The sequence below is a fragment of the Microcaecilia unicolor genome, chromosome 1, assembly GCF_901765095.1.
Source record: "Microcaecilia unicolor chromosome 1, aMicUni1.1, whole genome shotgun sequence".
Taxonomy (NCBI): Eukaryota; Metazoa; Chordata; class Amphibia; order Gymnophiona; family Siphonopidae; genus Microcaecilia; species Microcaecilia unicolor.
This window is the reverse complement of record NC_044031.1, coordinates 154,359,339-154,382,188: the sequence shown is the minus strand read 5'-3', so window position 1 is coordinate 154,382,188 and position 22,850 is coordinate 154,359,339. Positions and strand designations below refer to the sequence as shown.

The following is a 22,850-nucleotide window of genomic DNA, read 5'->3' as shown; positions in this document are numbered from 1 at the left end:
CAGTCGGTGTGGGCAATCAGTGTTGCAGAATCTGTTTGGGGTCTAGAATCTAACTCCACCCTCCTAGTCCCATTTTATTCTGTTCCAGGCTGCACTCTTACTCAGTTTGTATATAGTTTCAGGTTAATCTGTATTATTGTTGCAGGAATTGATGCATGAATTACCCCTATTGTTAGCAGAATCTGTGGTACTTCAGGAGTCAAACAGCACACACCAGAATGAGGGAGAAATCTTCTTTATTTGCCAGCAAACAAAGTAGGACATCAGCATTAAGTCTCTTCTTCTCTTTCTCAGCTCTCTGTGTCTTTGTGGCTTCTGTCTCAGCTCCTTCTCTTCTGCTGTCTCTCCCTCTTCTGTCTGTTCCTTCTGACGTAAGCTGCTTCTGCTCCCACTTATATACAGTGCTATCCCCCTCTCTAGCCCCCCTTACTTTCCAGATGGTAAAGAATAGATTAATTGCCTTGTCTCAACCAATCATCTCTATACATATGTTCAAAATATCAGTTACATAGGTTCCAGACATATCCTAAACTGACCTATGACCTGGGGCCTCTCACACTAGACATTGTGGCTCCCATCTCTTACATTTTCATTATGATTAATTTCTCAGCTATAGCTTAAACTGAGTTCATTTAGGGGCTAAGGGACATTCTCATATTCCTAGTCAACTTCATACTAACTGCTAACTGAACTCTGGCATTCATTAAGGGGTCAAGGGCCAGTCTTACTTAATAGCATACAAATATAGTCTGTTATTACTTTCAGGACCATTCCTACACTTAGCTAATCAATCAAGGAGAAGAGAGTTGACTTCTCTGACCTCTTTCACCTATTAGCTTCACACACTGAACTAGCTAGGACTGTGGCTAAGTCAAACCATATGCTGACCTTTTCACTGCAGTCCTACTCAGAACGTAAGGCAAAGAGTTGAACAAACATTCTACACAGAATAAAACATATTCTAAAATAAGCATCCTTATAAGACATATTCTAAAATAAACAAAAATCAGAATTCCTTATAACAAAATCTACATATCAAAAATATCTAGTATTATTTAAACAGCATTCAGCCTACTTTTAAACTACAGTATGTCTGGCTCATGCCTTGTTTATAATAGTATACATATGTGCTAGCATTAGCAATCCATCACTCACAAGGGGTCAAAGAAAGTTTCTGTCTCTGACCTTTCTAACCTTTAGCTTAGCCAAAGCTAGACTTTCTAAGTAATTAAATCCAGCTGGCATTCCTTCACTTGCAGGGTGAAAAAGTTGAATTCAAACACCAAGCTTTTAAACCCCAGATTTTTAAACAGAATTAACAATTAATATGATTTCTTATATATGTATAATTATGCCCATGCTGTCTCATTATGTCCTCACCGTTGCGATGCCCAATTAACCAGTGTTTGTTGTTTTGGTGAGCCTGGATGCTAGGGATTCCCTACTTTTGAGAATATTGGAGCCTGCTTGTCCTTGGAGAAAGCAAAGATCTGTAGTAGATATTCTCCAAGGACAGCAAGCTTCATATTCTCACAATCCTGCCCACCTCCCTTTGGAGTTGTCTCCTTGGTTATTTTATTTTATTTTTTTACTTTAGTATTAAAACTGAGGAGACCGCATTTGCGCAACGGGCGGGAAGGCACTCATGCATGCGTGGTGGTGCATGGCTCGTGCTACACAAAAGCTCTACTTTTTACTTTGGCAAAATGCCGGACCGGGCGATGCGGATCGGCATCACCTACTTGTGAGAATATGAAGCCTGCTGTCCTCGGAGAAGACATGCTTTACATGTAAGTATCTTCGCTTTCTCATTACAGTAACCTCGGCTAGAAGGATTAATGAGCTTCAAGCATTGGTAACCCATACACACTATGCTCAGTTTCCTTATAAACCCACCCTGTGTTCTTGTCGAAGTTGGCATCACCGTTCCACATCAATGAAGAAATAGTTCTTCTACCTTTGTTTTACAGAACAACATAAAAGGCCACACAAGAAGTCACATTTTAGACTATTAGCATGCTTTCCCATACTATCTTAACTGATTTGATCAGAAACTCTAAAGTTATTTACATAAGTACATAAGTAGTGCCATACTGGGAAAGACCAAAGGTCCATCTAGCCCAGCATCCTGTCACCGACAGTGGCCAATCCAGGTCAAGGGCACCTGGCACGCTCCCCAAACGTAAAAACATTCCAGACAAGTTATACCTAAAAATGCGGAATTTTTCCAAGTCCATTTAATAGCGGTCTATGGACTTGTCCTTTAGGAATCTATCTAACCCCTTTTTAAACTCCGTCAAGCTAACCGCCCGTACCACGTTCTCCGGCAACGAATTCCAGAGTCTAATTACACGTTGGGTGAAGAAAAATTTTCTCCGATTCGTTTTAAATTTACCACACTGTAGCTTCAACTCATGCCCTCTAGTCCTAGTATTTTTGGATAGCGTGAACAGTCGCTTCACATCCACCCGATCCATTCCACTCATTATTTTATACACTTCTATCATATCTCCCCTCAGCCGTCTCTTCTCCAAGCTGAAAAGCCCTAGCCTTCTCAGCCTCTCTTCATAGGAAAGTCGTCCCATCCCCACTATCATTTTCGTCGCCCTTCGCTGTACCTTTTCCAATTCTACTATATCTTTTTTGAGATACGGAGACCAGTACTGAACACAATACTCCAGGTGCGGTCGCACCATGGAGCGATACAACGGCATTATAACATCCGCACACCTGGACTCCATACCCTTCCTAATAACACCCAACATTCTATTCGCTTTCCTAGCCGCAGCAGCACACTGATCCAAACAGGACTAGTGCACAAGTTGCAAAAAGAAATCTAGCAAATTGTCTAACTCCTTGCATCCAGTTCTGTTACAAACAGTTATGTGCACCTCTCAGTTCCAACAGGAAGTCTCATCAGGTTAGGACTGCTGCACCAATCACTATTTACCATCTGCAAAGTGGCAACATTATCTTCACTCCACCCTTTGCATTTGTTCCAGGACCAGGCTACAGTAGCAGACAGTGTTTTTAGTCAAGCAGTTCTGGCCAAGTTGTCCCTTTGAGCTAGCAATTTTTGCATTTTGTCAGTGCAGGCTGCTCTTGAAATTTGAAAAGTACAGAGTTTGAACTAGTCCTAAGCTTGGGACTAGTCACCTACTTGTATACCTACCTCAATGTTTGCTAATGGAAGAAGCAGTTTTGCACACCTGTGTTTTCCACAGACACCAGAATTGATCAAACACATAATCGTTCCAAAGAGTTGCCTATTTCCTTAAGCTTTGGATCTAATTGAGGAGCTGAGGAAACTGCTGCATGTGGGAAAGGCCACAAATGATAAGACCTGTAACAAGTTCTGAGCTTTGGGCGAGCAATTCTGTCCTGACACAATCAAATGGCATCACCCACTTGTATACCTGATCAATCCTGCTGTCTAGAGAAATCACCTGTGACAGGTGAGCAATGCTTTTTTTTGTGGTTGTCAGTTATTTGTGTTTTATCACTGTGTAGGAAGAAACAGGTTTACTTTTCTTTCTACTCCTTGTGCAAAGGACAGGTTTTATTTTTATGTACTCATGTAGAAATGAAGCAAAAGTGATTTTTTTTATCAAAAACTGTTTGAATATTGTCCATATCATGTACAATTTTTTTTTGTTTCTACAGATGAACTGAAGCACATCATTGGCGCTGAAACAACACGAAAAGGCATTCTCCGAGTCTTTGAAATGTTTCAGCACAATCAATTAAATAAGAGACTGGTGTATGTTTTTTTAGAGGGCTTCCTGGAAACCTTATTTCCACAGTACAAATTTCATGAGCTTTTCAGTAAATTGCACTCAAGATCAGAGCGAATGAAGAAATACAAACAAAGACTGCAATCTTCTCAAACACCTTCTTTGCAGAAAAGGTGACATTCCAGACTCGACAGCTCCATCTACAAAAACTTGTGTAGTTTTTGTCAAGAACTACCATGTAGTGGCTTTGGCAGTTCCTCTGAGACTTCAAATGCACATTCTGTTGTTTATGCACCAGTCTTCTAGTATCACATGTGAGATTCTTAACACATCTATAAGATCTGTAGCTCTTCTCATTCTCATAATACAACCTTTATCAGGATGGGTTTGTATATCATAAATGATTGGTGCATCATGCAAGACTCGGAAGAAGCCGGCCCAGCTTATAAGAATTATGAAAGTATAATATCAGTTCCTTCAGTTTCTAGCTGAAACATCAGAAGACACTTGTGTTTTCATTGTCAGCAGTGAAACAGGGGGCAAAATTAAGCACAACTAAGGTAACAGTGTGTGTGCTGGCACTGGGATATTGTGCAATGTAGGTTTGAGGGGGTGATATGAATTCTGTACGCTAAGTGAACTGCCTTACATTTTTGGATCAGCAGTTGGCAAAGGAATCCATGGAACAACTAATTCTAAGAACATTTTCCGGTGTTACTAATAGAAGACTGGGAATGCTTGGTGTTCACATTCTCAACTGGCTTTTTCTTTATGAAGAGAAAAATAAGGCTGAGTAAAATTTGTGTTCGGGTTGCCTCTTATTTGGGTGGGGGGGTATGCAAAATTTGGAATACAGTAAGACCTGTGTTTCATTTAAATGAAATGATTTGTGAACTCTGACAGATGAACACAACTATATAAAACAGTTGTCACTACAGATTTAATCTGTTTTATCATTTGCAAGTCACATCAGTTTATACTATACTGTGAAATCAGAAAGACAGCATTTAAGTCTGTGCAACCTAGAGAAGATTTTATCTAAACAGGCTTATTACATGTTAAGGAAAACCACGAATAAGCTAAACTTGTAGAGATAATCTTTAAATTACTTTGTCAAGAGTTAAAACACAGGCACATTGTTCAAGTTTAATAAAACCATATATCTTATCTTTTGAATGAATGCACTAATCGCATATTATGTAAGAAGACATCATTGAATCTTTAATTCCTGATGTGACTTTTAACATTTTTGTTTTTGAACGAAGCCATCCAAGATAAATTATTTGCTTGAGTGAAATGATATATTCTGAGGTGAGGGAAAAGCATTTTTTTAACGTACTGACTGCTTAAATGATCAGTTCTGCCAGTATATTGGTCCCCTACCCAGTGGCACAACCCCCAAAATTGACTGTATAACAACAAACAGTTACATTGTTTGGAGTACTCCAGCCATTTTGGGTATTTGTTCTGATCCAACAAATGCACTTGTTTTAGCCTTAATTTTAATAAGAAAACAGTTAAATATTTCAGTTGACTTCTCAAGCTTTGTGCCACTGGTGTTTGCAACTGTTCAGCAGTTAATTTTAAATGCTAAAAGAATGTGTACCAAATTTAAAAGAAAAGCAAAAAATAGAAATACTAAAAATCTAAATTTTAATTTTGTGCAATAATTTCACTTAAATGCTTATATATTTGAATAATTGTAAGATAAAAGAATTTTAATAGGATGATCTGTTGTCTTCTCCCAACAACTTACATTCCGTTGTTGCTGTATCTGTTAATTTAAGGACTTGTTTTAAAAGTCTTTTGTCACTCCTTGTAAAAAAATAAATACATCTTTGTTATCAGTGAACTCTGCTCATCTGAGCATGGTTTGCATATGGTAGGGGAATATATAAAGAGCACATTCAGTGAATATATCTGTCAAAAATGAATTGTGCTTATCATTGTACAGTGAGTGTCAAATGTTTGCCCAGTTTTGTTTTTTTTATTTTGTCTATGCCCTTATTTTTCCTCACTTTAGTTTTCTTTAAAAAAAAAAAAAAAACTACTAGTGTCATTGTTATTTATATTAGACTGAAAAAAAATCACAATTTTATCTGAGTTTTTTTTTGGGAGGGGGGGGCCAACAGAAAAGCTGACAAAATTTATTATACTAATAAAGTATTAACAAAAAGATTTTCTTCTGCTTTGTTAAAGAATTATTATAATTACTGTTATTTGTTTTTTATTTTAGTTTCTTCATATGCACATCAAACATTTGGTGGACAGTTATATTTGCATTAGTTATATGTGTGTCATTTAGTTTTAATATATTTGCTACAGCATCAGAATAGGGGCAGATGGTCAATGACTTGAGTAGAAAGGCTAGTATTTCATCCTACTTTAAGAATCCTAGTTAGGGAGAAGTCCCAGCAATCCCTTTATTCCAGCAAGTTTATTGTCCCTTTTTTTTTTTTTTAAGAAGTCTGTCAAACACTACATATTCGTGTGCAAAACTTTAGCCCTAGTCAGGTTTCAAGGAGATCCTAAATGAACAGAAGCAGATATAACCTCTATATGATAAAAAAAAACTAAACACATTTCTGAAAAATTAATGCATAATTGTTTATTTGCTGACTTACAGATTCAAATAAGAAAACTGTGAATATGACGGGTTCAAAAGTTTAGACAGTCAGTACTTGTAACACCTGCTTTAGCAGAAATAACAGCTTTCAAATATTTCCTGTAGCAAGCTAAGAGTCAGTCTGTTCTTTTTTTCAGAACTGTTTCCTACTCTAGTTCAAATGTTCTTGAGTCACCTTACTTGTTCTCTATGATCTCCCCACAGATTTTCAATAATTTTAGAGGCTGGGATTGTGAAGTCCATTCTAAAACAATTGTCTTTTTTATTAATAAAATAAGAGATGTAGTACTGGTTCATACCAAGGGTCCATCTAGCCCTGTATGCTTGTGATGGGGTTTATAGAACACTGTCCCTTACCCTTAAGAAAAGTCCCTTTCTATCTAGTTTGGGCCACCTTAAGAGCATGGATCCCAAACCAGGAGGAAGTGAGCCGGAAGGGACGGAGTCAATATCTGGGAATTTAAAAGACAGGGCCATGCTGAGGGTAGAGAGGCCCAGGGAAGGATGAACTGAAGCCCAAGTCTATGCCTTTGCTGAATATGTTTAACTGCTGTGACCTGGCTGAGATAAGCCAATTTTGTTTCTTGTTAAGACTTGCAAGTCTTGTTGAGGTCTGGCTGGAGCCAGACCAGAGTTTCAGAAGACCTGAGAACTTACAGACTGTGTTTGGCGCAGGGGAGCCCCACCAGCCACAGACTGCTTGGCTTGCTAGCCAGAGGCCTACTCAAGATGTTACTAAATAGAGAAACTGTTGCATCTGATGTTCCAGTCCTGTGAGGCAACAGGTCCCTGGGCTCGGGTGAATAAAAAAACATTTACTTTCACATGTATATACCTTGTCTGGCTGAGTTATTCCAGGGCCACCCCATAACCCTCGCCTGGGGTCTCACAATGCTGTTCCAAAGTATCCAGTAAAGTCTGTAAGTACTTAATGATTGAGGCATATTTTTAGATGTCTGGGTCTTGCCATATCTGAGGCGGCAAGATCCAGACAACTGCATCAATTATGATACCAACTGCAGAAGCCTAAGAGAATGTATCCAACTTCTTCTCACCTTCAGTTTCTTCACTGGCAGGTCTTGCTTACATCAAACTTGCTTTCACTTCAAAATTTCACTAACTTTCCAAGTTTTTTAGAATTTCTTATCCCACCCTCGGGATACCATCAGGGTGGCTTACAATCTGTTTGACTTGAGCATTTAGAGATTTTATTCATAGCCTTTTCGTGCAATGTAAGAATGAATTATTCGTTTCATTTACTCGTTCTTATATTCCACAATTTTCCAAAGCAATGTGGCTCACATCATAACAATTAACAGTAACATTCTGTATAGATTACATTGTAACAATGTGTTTATAATTAACATCAGTAACCAGTAAACTGAACAATACTAACAGTGGCAACGTGTGTGGCTTACATTGTGACAATGTGGTTACATTTAGTAATGAAACATCAGTAACCAGTATCATGTGTGTCTTAAAATTGTTAACAAGAAGTAGCAGTAACTAGCAGTATAGCAATGAACAACGACAGGCCATTATTTAGTGTGGTATACAGTGGGGTGGAAGAGCAAGATAAGAGGTGCTGATCTACCCTTTATATTGAGACAGATGAGCAGGATAGGCGGTGATAATCTGAGCAACAAATGCAGACATTTAATATGTAGAATCCTTGTTATTGTGGTTTGGAGAGCTGACAGTGAACGGGTATGGATATAGATCCCTGCATACTAGGGATAGTGATTAGGAAGACTATGTTATGATTGTCATACCTAGGGATAGTGATTAGGAAGACTGTTATGATTGTCTGCATAGTTATCTGTGAATAAGTTTGTCTTCATATTCTTTCTAAATTCCAACCAAACTTTCATACAAGAATGCAAAGAATTCTTAAAACTCTGGGACTTGCACGCACCTAATACTCAACCAACACACGTAAAAGGACACACACTAGACATCATTACACACAAATTCGACCCAGACTCAACTCTCCTACTTACAGACACAAGATTGACACCCACACCATGGACAGACCACCATAAAGCATATGTCTCCCTCCACTGGCGAAAAATACACAGAAACTCAGTCAACAAACATGAACAAACAACATACACCACGAGAGGAAAAATAGACCCCACAACATTCTGGCAACACGTCTACCAAAACGAATGGTCAACAAATACAGACACCATTCAATTCCTCCAAGAATGGGATGACATATGTAAGACAACATTAGACACAATTGCCCCAATCCAAACCAGAACATCACATAGGAAAAAATCTAATCCATGGTTCACCAAAGAGCTGAAAGAACTCAAAACACAAGTCAGAAAACTAGAACGCGCATGGAACAAAAAGAAAGATGAACACACACTGAATGCCTGGAAATCACTTCTGAGTAAATACAAATATACCATTAAACAGACTAAAAGACTACACTACAAAACAATGATTGGACCAAACTACAAAGACACACACAAACTCTTCTACCTTGTAAATAAATTGCTAGACACCACACCAGTTACAAACAACAGCAAAGATACACCAGGGGTCGACGACCTCGCAAAATACTTCAAGGAGAAAATCATACAATTATGACTTAAAATACCCACCAGCCCTATTGAATACGCCACACTCCTAAACTGTCTAGACCCAGAAGACGGAATATATCCAGCAGACAGAATCTGGACCGAATTCAAATTACTGTCAGAGGACCTCATCTCTAAAACGCTCAAAAGATTCACCAAATCCCAATGCAAACTAGATATATGCCCAAACAACCTCATGAAATCAGCTCCTCAACAATTCATAATAGACCTAACGAACCACGTGAACTTCATGCTACAAAACGTACTTTTCCCAAAGGAAAAAGGAAAAATTTTACTCACCCCAATACCCAAAGACACAAAGAAAAACGCAAGCGAAATAACTAACTACAGACCAGTAGCATCTATACCACTAATAACCAACATAACCAAAGGGATGGTAACCAAACAACTCACAAACTATCTCAACAAGTTCTCCATACTGCATGATGCCCAATCAGGATTCCGGTCAAATCACAGCACAGAAACAGTATTAATTACCCTAATGACCAAATTTAAACAAATGATTGCAACCGGCACCAATATACTCCTCTTACAATTTGACATGTCAAGTGCCTTTGATATGGTTGACCACGGAATCCTATTACACATTCTTGAATATTTTGGCATCGGAGGCAATGTCCTAAACTGGTTCAAGGGGTTCTTAACCTTATGCTCATATCAGGTCACATCAAATTCAACTGCGTCTGCTGCATGGACACCTGAGTGTGGAGAACTATTTTCAACCTAATGATGATCCCCTTGGCAAAACTTCTATCAAACCATAACCTTAACCCATATATATATGCTGATGATGTAACGATATATATTCCTTTCAAACAAGACATTAATGAAATCTCCAACGAAATCAACCAAAGTCTACACATCATGAACACCTGGGCAGATGCATTCCGATTGAAACTGAACGCAGAAAAAAACTCAATGCCTCATACTTACCTCCCAACACAACACGAGTAAATTTACCACTATTAACACACCTAAACTAAATCTGCCAATCTCAGAAACTTTAAAAATCCTTGGAGTCACTATTGACTGCCATCTAACACTTGAGACTCACGCGAACAACACAACCAAAAAGATGTTCTACTCCATGTGGAAACTGAAAAGAATAAGACCATTCTTTCCAAGATCTGTCTTCCGCAGCCTAGTGCAATCACTCGTACTCAGTCATCTGGACTACTGCAACTCACTATACGCAGGCTGCAAAGAACAAATACTGAGGAAACTTCAAACAGCCCAGAATACAGCAGCCAGACTCATCTTCGGAAAACCAAAATACGAATGTGCAAAACCCTTATGTGAGAAACTACATTGGCTCCCACTCAAGGAGTGTATTACTTTTAAAGTATGCACCTTAGTTCACAAAATCATTCACGGTGAAGCCCCTGCATACATGCCTGATTTAATAGACCTGCCACCCAGAAACGCTAAAAGATCATCCCAAACTTTCCTCAATCTTCACTTCCCTAAGTGCAAAGGCATAAAATACAAAGTACTGCATGCATCAACCTTCTCTTATATGAGCACGCAATTCTGGAATACACTACCACGCAACCTGAAAACGATCTACGAACTAACCGACTTCCGCAAACTATTAAAGACTCATCTCTTTGAGAAAATTTATTGCAAGGATCAAAACACATGAAGTCCATACACACTAAAAGAAATGCATCAATACACTGTCTTCTGAGTTCTCTTCCCCCGTATTTTCACCACACTTAAAACTCTACCCACAGATAAAATTGTTATACCCTAATGTTCTCTTGCTATTGTTCTATCGCCCTATCATTTCCCCATTGTTACATTCCACTGTTCTATTCCCCAAATTATATTTTGACTTTGTCTTCCCACAACTCTTCACAATGTAACCCATAATCGTACTGTAACAAATTGTATTTCCATCATTCACAATGTATTGTAAGCCACACTGAGCCCGCAAATAGGTGGGAAAATGTGGGATACAGATGCAATAAAATAAATATATATAAACATCAAATCAACGGATAATCACATTTTCCTTAAAATCAGCCCTCCTTCATTCAGGATTCAATGCAACATATAACTCTTGCACAGATCTGTATATGGGCATCTTCACTAGACTTATATACTAGAAATATATACTAGCTAGTATATATTTCTAAACTTACATTTATTTCTCCATTTTTCTATACCAAATGGACGGAATGTACGCCATAAATCTGCACTATCAGACTTGTATGTTTGTGTGTTACAAAAAAAAAAAAAACACCTAGCAATGCATTAGCTTAGTTTAATCTTCTGAATCATCTTCTTCCTTCATACTTAAGATTGACAATTTTTATTTGAACATTAGCATGATTTTAATGTAACCCATAAGGGGTTAAATATTTTACCTGGAGCCCTTCGAGGGTGGCGGAGGTCTGGGCGGTGCGATGGACGCCGTCACGATGGCATCGGCAGCTGCAGGGACGTTTTTTTTTTAAGAGGGTGAGGGGGGGGGGGCGGTGATTTTGGCCATATCGAGCCAAGTTGGTGATGGCAGCACTCGTGTAGCGCTGCGGAATGGGGCTGTTTTCAATGCAGGGTCTGAGGATTCCCTATGCTAAAAGGAACCCGCTCTTTTAAAGGTGCAGAGCCAGTTCTGAAGGCAGAAAAAGCTGGCGTGGGACCGGAAAGGCTGGGAAAGTGCTCCAGTGCACTCTCCCAGTGTTTTTATTTTGATGTCAGGCCAGTTACACTGTTGGCGCTGCACGTGCTGGGGATGTGCGAGAAAGGGTGCAGAAGTGGGCATGAGCCATTGGCTGGCTCGTGACGGAGCTGGGCAGTAGGCTCGTGCCAGAAGAAAAGAAGAAGATTTTTGGGCTCCAAAACACTAAAAGGTACTACCATTTTTATAAATTTAAAATGCTGGCTATTTGGATATGTGTGCCAAATGTTTGTTTTAATTTAAAAATGCTATGTTTATGTGTTGGGGGCTTTGGAATGTTTTAGGCTTGTGGCAAGTGCTTGAGCTCAGGGCAGTGATGTCAGGGAGTTCCAGACATTACAGTTGGGAAGTAAGTTGTGAAACTGAACAGACATGTAGTTGTGGTCTCTGTTCAGGTGGGGGGGGGGGGGGGGAGTCCGTTTAGAAACTGATAAAATGGATTTTGGGAGCTGCTTGTGTGCTGAGAGTGTGTTTTAGATTAATTAGTGATTAAGTTTTAAAAGCCCCGCGTGGTTTTATGGCTTTAGAGTGGTGACTGAAGCTGAGTGCTAAGGTGGAAGCTTTGACTTTAAAATAAGTTAATAAGTCAGACAAGCAATACCCGTTGGATAACCTGGGAGGGCTTGTTCCTTAAATAATCCGTCACACCAGGTGCACATGACTAAGGTGACAGTATAACTGCACATTCAGGACTGTGCTGTAAAAGGGGTTTTGTGAAAGATATAAAAGTGACAAACCCTACATATTCTAAAATAAATTACTTTGGAAAGAGAAAAATTATATTGCTTAAAAGTTGCAGCGAATACAGAACAGCTGTGAGAAGTTCTGGAGCAGAGGACTTAGTCTTAATAGTGGTGGTATACTGAGATATTTTAAGATTCTGGGGAATTTTATTGGATGGGAGGGATTAGATTAGGGTCAAATAAATATATATTTATTTTATTTGGAATGCTAGCTAGAGAAGTGACTTAACGGTCATATGAAGAGGCTACTGTATTTTCTGTATTAGTTAGGGTTTAGGGTTTTTTTTATTAACTTTTAAAGCTCAGAATAGGTACCCCGGACCAGGTTCCTGATTCCAGCTGGCAATAAAAATACGGTACCCAACGTTAAAGAAAGAAGAAGAACAGAAGATATATAAGAAAGCGGGAAGAAAAGTTAAGTGTACTGAGATTAATATACAAAGCAACACAAAAGACTGAATTATAAAAGGTCAACTAAAGGAATAAGAAAGAGAATCACAATACATACTTACCTGCTTGATAGATGAGAGACCTGAAAAAGAAATAATAACAAAGAATCAATTCTTGTAAAGAGAGGGGGGTTTAAACAAAGTTTTGAGATTAAATGCATATTTAGTTAATGAATTTTGCTAAGATCAAATGGTACTTATCTGATAAAATTTGAAGAAGTCTGATGCAATGGGAAGTTGATTTGCTGAATAGGGGAAAAAAACTATGTTAAAATTGTTTGAATTTTACACATATACATACCATAAATAAAAAGAATAATTTATTGAATATTATATATAAATGTAATTTGTTTTTCTGAGTTGCAGAGGAAAAACAAACAGAGATTCCATTTCCCCATCTATTTTTTAAATAGATTGGCGAGGCTAGTTTAATGTCTGTACTTCACCTCTGTCTGCTTAACGAGGGTTTACCTGAGGTATCTTACAGGGTATGGTAGGGTAAACAATCGTCCCAAGAGGTGAGGTCACAGTTACATTAAGTTTTGCTGTAAAAAAAAATATAAACTTCATTCTCCGAGGACAAGCAGGCTCTCTTATTCTTACATGTGGGTAGACGCTGATCCGTGTCGTCTGGTCCAGCATTTATGCCCAAGTAAAAAAACAGAGCTTTATGAAGCGTGAGCTGCTCGGCACTGCGCATGCGTGAGTGCCTTCTCACCAGCCGTGAGAACACGGGCCTCTGTTTCTTTTTGTCCGCATGAAGAGAAGCTGCGTTTTTTTAGAGTCTCTTCACTCATCTGGTTTTTGGAGCTTTTGAGTGCCTTTGTCCTTTCTTTTTACTGCCTTTGTCCTTTCTTTTTACTACTCTTTGCCTTGTTTCCTTTTGCCCCCCCCCCCCCCCCTTCAAAATGTCCCTTTGTCTTGGTTTTTTTTGCCCGCATTTTCACCTTTATTTTTCAACGTGGGCTGCCTTTAAGCCTGACTCCGGTCAGGAACCCTCTTTTTTTTGTGCCTTTGCCCCTTATTCAGGCACCATCGAGCCATTTGATTTGGCCGACAATGTCTTCCCGTCCATGTCCATGAAGACTCCCAGTTGCTTCAAGTGTTATACCCAGTGCAACCGGACCATCTCAGGAAAAGATACCCGTTCTTGGTATCTTGCAGTGTCTTGGACCCAGCCATAGCCCTGCTAACTGTGTTCTCTGCCTTTGTATGAGGAAGAGAATCCAGGTTTCTCGAGACGCTCAACGTGAAAAGATTTTTAGAGCCAGGTCCGGTTCCTCAACATCTGCATCAGCATCAAGGTCAGAGGCATTGATGTTGAGTGTTGTATCGGTAGGCATGGCTGTTTCGAGACAGGACACTGGGAGCAGTGAGGCATTGAGTGGGTCTCCACCTGCCTTGAGGCCTCCTGTTGTGCAGGCCCACCAGTACCATCCATCATCGGACCCGACCCCGAGGCAACGTGAGGATTCGATGTCATCCTCGTCGGCACTGAGGAGCATTGGTGATGTGCTTCGGGTGAAGACTAAGAAGCACCATCACCGGTTTTTCTCGATACATGGTGCTGGGAGCTCCGGGGCGCTGAGGGTCATGGCACCTGAGAAGCGTCGGTGCCAGGAGGACTGCTCTCCCTCCATCCAGGAGGTGCCGAAGCGACTGTCTCCAGGCAGCTGAGATCCTGCTCCCGTATCGGCCCCAGCAGTTCTGCAACCTGTGCCTCAGCCGATGCCCCAGCTTTTCCCGATGTCAGCCCTCAATGAGCTCATCCGGGCCTTGCTCGCTGAGCTGCTGGATGGCCTCATGCAGCAATGTGCTATGGTATCGGAGGTGCTTGCGCCTGCCGTCAGTCCTGCTGCAGCCCCGCCTGGCACTCAGCCTGTGGTGCAGCCTCTGATGCCGGCGCCGTCTGCGGCGCCTGTGTCCTCTGCCACCCAGGCTGTCACCCCTCCAATGTCGGTTGAGGAAGCTTCACTGGAGTAGAGGCGGGAGCCAGTCTTTCGACACTGCTCTCGGGGCATTGTCCCTTGGCATAGAAGCAGGCTCGGTCTCAGTCATCTCATAGAGAGATTTTGCCCTACACCGAGGAGGAGCACTTATGGGAATCAGAGGAGGATCCCAGATACTTTTCCTCCAACGAGTCTTATGGGATCCTTTCTGAGCCCTCTGTACCACCTGAGAGGAGACAGTCTCCACCCGAGAGCCTCTCTTTCCCATTTTTTAATGCCGGAAATGACTGATGCTATTCCAGTCCCTGTAGAAGTGGAGGATGAGCCCAAGGCCAAGATGCTCGAGGTCCTGTAATATTACCTCCCCTCCTAAGGAGGCAGTGATGGCTCCTCTCCACAAGGTAAAGGCAATCCTCGTTAAGAACTGGGTGTCTCCTCTGTCGGTCCCTGTTGCCCCAAGAAGATCGACACCCAGTACCGGATCCATGGTGAGCCTGGGTTTATGCGGCCTCAGTTGCCTCACGACTTCATGGTTGTGGAATCCGCTCTCAAGAGAGCAAGGAGTACTAGGGACTATGCCTCATCTCCCCCAGGCAGAGAAGCTAGAACCCTGGATTCTTTGGGGAGTAAGATGTACCAGGACTCTATGTTTATCTCCCACATTCAATCATACCAGCTCTTCACGAGCGTGTACTTGCAGAACTCGGTGAGACAGCTGTCTGACTTGGTCGACACGCTCACTCTGGAGCAGGCCGAGCCTTTTTGCCAGTTGGTCATTCAGCAGAAGGCATGTTGAAAGTTCTTGGCCAGGGGCACTTATGACACTTTTGATTTGGCATCCAGGATCTCTGCTCAGAGTATAGCAATGTGCAGACTCTCATGGTTGCGTGTTTCTGACTTGGAACATTCTGTTCAGCAGAGGTTGGCAGATGCCCCTTGCCAGGGGGGATAATCTTTTTGGAAAGAAGGTTGAGGAGGTCGCTGACCAGATCAAACACACTGATACCATCTTGCTAGACCAGTTCGGATGAATGAATTGTGTCAGTTTTCTACCAGCAGGTAGAAATATACTGCATTTTCCCAGTATTTCCCTAACTCCAGCAAGATGGTAGATTTGTCTGGTCTGGTGCAGTTGGTCTCTTGCTTAGCCCCAAATCGCTGAGTCACAGGCCACAGTCCAGGTCCCTGAAGTAGAGTCCTTGGGTTGTACACTCCTGTTGAACTAAGAGAGGCCTGTCCCTCCTCTGCCTCCATGGAGCTGACATGGAGAGACTACGTGTTACAGGACCCGAGGCAACATGGCTTTACCAAAGGAAAATCATGCCAAATGAATCTTATTGACTTCTTTGACTGGGTGGTCAAAGAACTGGATGAAGGACTTGCGCTAGATGTAATCTGCTTAGATTTCAGCAAAACCGTTGATACGTTCCCCCACAAAAGACTTGTGAATAAGCTGAAAGGGCTGAATTTAAGACCAAAAGTGGTGAACTGGATAGGAAACTGGTTGACCGACAGGTGTCAGAGGGTGGTAGTAAATGGAATCTGCTCGGAGGAAAGGAAGGTGAGCAGTGGAGTTCTTCAGGGGTTGGTGTTGGAGCTGATTCTGTTTAATATATCTGTTGGAGTTATTGCTGAAGGGTTGGAAGGAAAGATTAGTAGAAACAATGAGAAGGGATCTCCAAACGTTAGAAGAATGGTCGAGGGTCTGGCAGTTAAAATGTAATCAAAGAAAAATAATAACCTAAGTAATGCAACAAATTACAACTTAAATAAATTATTAATATAGTGCTCAGACCAAGTGCATATTGTAAAATGGAGAGACTACTCCTGAGCAAATGCACTATCCACCATCACTGCACCAGTCCTCCCTGCCTCCCTAATATTTCTAAATTTCAAGTAGAAAAATAATGTATCACAAATAAGGAAAAAGAAAATTGTCCACTTATCTGCAAAAGGAGTAAGGGCTCCAATCAATCACAATTTCTGATGCAGTGTTCGATGTCCTTTGTTCAGTGGCAGCTCCCCAATAATTCAAAACAAACTCCAAGTGTCCCAAAACCAAATCCATTGTGCTCCAAACTCCACAGAAGTTCTCAAATCAAATCTTGACAATGTTCTCAAGGTCCATATTCCTGTTCTCATAATCCATGTTCATTTGTGCTCAACGTTCTCATGATCCATATTCCTTAGGAAGAGTTTGGAGCACAATGGATTTTGTTTTGGGACACTTGGAGTTTGTTTTGATTCATTGGAGAGCTGCCTCTGAACAAAGGACATTGAACACTGCATCAGAAGTTGTGATTGATTGGAACCCTTACTCCCTTTTGCAGATAAGTGGACATTTTTTTTCTTTTTCTTTCTTTGTGAGTTACATTATTTTTCTGCTTGAAATTTAGAAATATTAGAGAGGCAGGGTGGACTGGTGCATTGATGGTGGATAGTACATTTACTCAGGAGTAGTATCTCCATTGAACAATATGCACTTGGTCTGAGCACTATATTAATATTTAATTTATTTTAGTTGTAATTTGTTGTATTACTTTTTTTATTATTTTTGTTTGAAGAATATTTTTGAAAACCGGTCGTGGTGGTACCCCATAAATATATATTGAGTTAAAATTTAATGCCAAAACATGCAGAGTGATGCACTTGTGGTGCAGAAACCCAAAAGAGAGGTACCGAATAGGAAGGGAGAAATTAGTAAGCTTTACTCAGGAGAGACACCTTGAGGTGTTGGTATCTGAGGATCTGAAGGTGAAGAAACAATGTGACAAGGTGACAGCCGTGGCCAGAAGGATGCTAGGCTGCATAGAGCAGGGGTTTAACCAGCCCAGAACAAGTCATTGGTGAGGCCCCACTTGGAGTATAGTGTTCAGTTTTGGAGGCCGTATCTTGCTAAAGATGTAAAAAGAAAAGCTACAAAAATAATATGGGATTTGCGTTGTGAACTGTACGAGGAAAGACTTGCCAACCTGAACATGTATACCTTGGAGGAAAGGAGAAACAGGGGTGACATGATACAGACGTTCAAATATTTGAAAGGTATTAATCCGCAAATAAACCTTTTCTGGAGATGGGAAGGTGGTAGAACTAGAGGACATGAAGTGAGGTTGAAGGGTGCAGACTCAGAAGTAATGTCGGTAAGTATTTTTTTATAGGAAGGGTGGAAGATACATGAAATGCCCTCCCGCGGAAGGTGGTGGAGATGAAAACAGTAATGGAATTCAAACGTGTGGGATAAACACAAAGGAATCCTGTTTAGAAAGAATGGATCCACATAATCTTAGCGGAGATTGGGTGGCAACACCAGTAATTGAGAAGCAAAACCGGTGCTGGGCAGACTTCTATGGTCTACACCCTGATCATGACTGAATAGATATGGATGGACTGGAGTGTAAATTTTAAGGGGCTTCAACGTTAGCTTCAGAACTTAGTACAAGAACAGTACTGGGCACACTTCTACAGTCTGTGCCCTGAGAAAGGCAAGGACAAATCAAACTCGGGTGTAAATATAAAGTATCACATACCATGTAAAATGAGTTTATCTTGTTGGGCAGACTGGATGGACCGTACAGGTCTTTATCTGCTGTCATTTACTATGTTAATAGCTGGAAGTGACCCCATCTAATAATGGGAAGCTGTGGTGTTCCCCCATTTTGCTCCCCTCCTCAGAATGAAGCAGCAAAAAAAAATCATATTTGACTTCACATTTTATTCCCTTTTTGCAGGGGGTAGAAAGTAAAAAAAAAAAAAGAAAAAGAAAAACCCTTTCTAGATCTGACAGAAGCATATTTATATATTGCCATCAGGGTTCTGCACAGGTGGTTCTTCGACTTATGTGTCTTGAGCAGACATTTTCAGTTCATGGCTCTAGCCAATCAGGTTAGTCCCAGTTCCACAGACCTTCACCAAGTTGTGATGGTGGTGATAGCAGCCCATCTCCACAAATAGGGAATTAGAGTGCACCCCCTTGTGGATGATCCAAGCAGACTCTGTGAATGACTCCAAGAAGGCTACAGATGAAGTAATCCTTCTGGAGCATCTTGGGTGAGTGGTGAACCATACCAAGAGTCGGTTGTTCCCCACCCAACAGCTTGAGTAGTTGGAAGTCCTTTTCAGCACCCTGCATGGGGAGTTATATTTTTTCCTCTGGCATGCTCAAACTGCAGAAAAAGAGAGAGTGGTTTCAGGGTCCACTGCACTTGTGCCCAGGTGATGTCTTTGGTAGAGGTCAGAGCGATTTTACCTGAAGACATCTGCAAGGCAGCATCTTGGCAATCACTACATTCATAAGTGTTGCCATAATGGGACAGACTGAAGATCCATCAAGCCCAACATCCTGTTTCCAACAGTGGCCAATCCAGGTTACAAGTACCTGGCAAGATCCCAAAACAGTACAGTACATTTTATGCTGCTTATCCTAGAAATAAGCAGTGGATTTTCTCCAAGTCCATCTTAATAATAGCTTATGGACTTTTCTTGTAAGAAGCTATCCAAACCTTTTTTTTAATCATTTATTTATAATTTTTCATTTTACAAGGGTCACTTGCAAACAGTAATACAGAGATGACTGTACATAAATACAATATTAGAGGAAAACAATCTCAACTAGATAAATGAATTATATACAATCTTTCTCTCTCTTAGACCACAAAATAAATAGGGAGAGTGAAACAAGACAAGGAGATCAATTAAACAACAGTAAACAAAGAAAACTTGGTATTAACCTGATTATCCCCAGTTGTTATTTATCTGAATTATTATTCCACATTGATCGTCTGGTTGGCTTCATCGAACCCAAGACGGTGTATAGTCAATTAATTTCTTTGGAAACATACTTATTGTCCAATATTAGTGGAAATAATACACCTGATTTTATTGTTTTCTCTTTTAAAACCAGAAATTATTTAACAATACAAACACTTGAATCTCTAATCCAATTCCCACTGATTAAGGTAATCCCAGTTTCATAGGCTTCACTCCTTTGAATTAATATACTAAGAGGAATCATTTCAGAGGAAAAAACTTTAGGAGTCATACCCAGAACTCTGGGAAAACAACAATCTCAGTATTAATCATCTGTAATAATATTCATTTTGTTCAAATTTTTCTGGTCTATTATCATTTTCAAAATCTTAACCGTTTCCTACTCCTGTAGAACTTCATTTGCTCTATCAATTTTTCATTCTCAAAGGATTTGATTCGATTATCCATGTGGCTCACTAATAAGATTATATCTGAAGCAAAATTATTTACTACCACCATTAGGTCCTGGAGTGCCTTCCAGATGATATTCAATGTAACCTCCACGGGAGCCAAAATCTCCAATCTGATAGCTCTTACGGGTTTAGGAGTGGCACCGCTGACACGGGTTCAGCTGTAAACGACTTCCGTTTCAGCATACACTCCTAACTCACTCCTCCACTCCTTTGGACATGGTGGTTAAATGACTCGGTTTCGATGGAGTTGTTTCCAGGTCCAAGAGCATCGATGCTCCTTCGCCGGAGCTAATCAAAGGACTCATCAACCCAGTCATCTGTGGGCAGCTTGTCACGCAGCGGTCCCACACTTGCTGCACAGGGGACAAAACGCTGGTCATCGGTGGCTGACCCCCCATTGTCCCCTTCCTCTCAGTTAACGTAACTGCAAATGCAGAGAGGAAATTTCAAGTAAACAAAGACAGAACTTCAGAGGGCAGCTGGGCCGTTGAGTGTACGAGCTTCAGGTCACCATCTTTCCACTCTCCCTAGTTTGGGACACTGTTTGTCTGGTTTCTCCTCAGAGTCTTGTCTGATATGGGTAACCCTTCAGCATAGCCCTCTGAGTCATTGAAACACAGAAGCCCCTCCACCACTACAAGGTGGTGTCCCTTCGGAGGGGTCCAAACCTTTTTTAAACCCTGCTAAGCTAACTACTTTTACCACATTCTCTGGCAATGAGTTCAAGAGTTTAATTACACATTGAGTGAAAAAATATTTTTTTCGATTTGTTTTAAGCTTACTACTTTGTAACGTCATTGTGTTCCCCCTAGTCCTAGTATTTTTGGAAAGAGTAAACAAGAAATTCACGTCTACCTATTCCACTTGACTTATTATTTTATAGGCCTCTATCATATCTCCCCTCAGCTGTCTTTTCTCCAAGCTGAAGAGCCCTAGCCACCTTAGTCGTCTCATAGGGAAGTCGTCCTATCCACTTTATCATTTTCATTACACTTCTCTGTATCTTTTCTAATTCAACTATTTCTTTTTTGAGATGTGGAGACCAGAATTGCACACAGTATTCGAGGTGCAGTCGCACCATGGAGCGATACAAAGGCATTATAATGTTCTCATTTTTGTTTTCCATTCCTTTCCTTATCAGCACTTTGCATTTGACTTGCCATGCCTTATGCAGGTTTTTTTTATTATTTTCAGTCAGATCATTCTTCCATTTTCTGAAGGATTTTCTTTTAGCTTTAATTGCATCCTTCACCTCACTTTTTAACCATGCCAGCTGTCGTTTGGCCTTCCTTCCTCCTTTTTTAATACATAGAATATAACTGGCCTGGGCTTCCAGGGTGGTATTTTTCAACAACAGCCATACCTGATGTTAAGTTTTGACCTTCACAGCTTCTCCTCTTCACCATTCTCATTTTATCAGTCTCCTTTTTGAAAGTTAAATGCTAACGTATTGGATTTCCTGTGTATACTTACTCCAGAGCTGATATCAAATCTGATCATACGATCACTGTTATCAAGCGGCTCCAGCAATATTACCTCCTGCACCAGATCATGCGCTCCACTAAGGATTAGGTCTAGAATTTTTCTTCCTCTTGGCTCCTGTAGCAGGTGCTACATAAAGTAGTCCTTGATTTCGCCACGGAATATTACCTCCTTAGGATGTCCAGATATTACATTTATCTAGTCAATATCGGGGTAATTGAAATACCCATTATTATTGTGTTCCCCAGTTTGTTACCCTTCCTATTTTCTGATAACATTTCTACATCTGTCTGCTCATCCTGGCCAGTTGGGCGGCAATACACTCTTATCACTATCCTTTTCCTCTTTACACATGGAATTTCAATCCATAGGGGTTCCAAGATGTGTTTTGTTTGGGTTACATAGTAACATAGTAGATGACGGCAGAAAAAGACCTGGTCCATCCAGTCTGCCCAACAAGATAAATTTATATGTGCTATTTTTTATTTGTACCTGTCCTCTTCAGGGCACAGACCGTATAAGTCTGGCCAGCACTATCCCCGCCTCCCAACCACCAGCCCCACCTCCCACCACCAGCTCTGGCACAGACCGTATAAGTCTGCCCAGCACTATCCCCGCCTCCCAACTACCAGTCCCGCCTCCCACCACCAGCTCTGGCACAGACCGTATAAGTCTGCCCAGCAGTATCTCCGCCTCCCAATCACCAGCCCCGCCTCCCACCACCGGCTCTGCCACCTAAAATGTTCCAAGATGTGTTTTGTTTCCTGCAGAATTTTTAATCTATTTGATTCAAGGTCCTCCTAAACATATAATGCTACCCCTCTACCTATTCAATCCACCCTATCACTACAATATAATTTGTACCCTGGTATGACAGTGACCCACTGGTTATCCTCCTTCCACCAGGTTTCAGAAATGCCTATTATATCTACTTTTTCATTTAGTGCAATATATTCTAACTCTCCCACCTTATTTCTTAGGCTTCTGGCATTCACATATAGACATTTCAAATTATGTTTGTTCCTATTGCATCTTGCTCGGCAGTTGACAGTTTGCAATCTTTTTTTCTGCTTTTTATTTAAAGGCACCTGGACTACTATGGTCTCTATTGCAACCTCGCTATCAGGATACCCTATCGTCCCTGTTTTGGTGATATCTTTGAACGATACCTTGTTCCGACCCATGCACTTTTAAACAACTATCGGCCTTCCCCCAGTTTCTAGTTTAAAAGCTGCTCTATCTCATTTTTAAATGCTGATGCCAAGAGCCTGGTCCCACCCTGGTTAAGGTGGAGCCCATCATTCCGGAATAGGCTCCCCCTTTCCCAGAATGTTGCCCAGTTCCTTACAAATCTAA

At 40.8% G+C, this 22,850-nt stretch overlaps 1 protein-coding gene across 3 annotated transcripts in view; it reads left to right on the top strand.

Moving 5' to 3' along the window:
* SNX13 (sorting nexin 13) overlaps positions 1-5,810 on the top strand; it is a 483,917-nt gene extending 478,107 nt beyond the window's left edge. For all 3 annotated transcript variants that reach the window (XM_030201510.1, XM_030201500.1, XM_030201519.1), the window contains one exon: positions 3,664-5,810. In XM_030201510.1, coding sequence (XP_030057370.1) covers positions 3,664-3,911 — 248 coding nt within the window. In that variant the 3' untranslated portion in view covers positions 3,912-5,810. The remainder of the gene's footprint in view (positions 1-3,663) is intronic.
* The last annotated feature ends 17,040 nt before the right edge of the window (positions 5,811-22,850 follow it).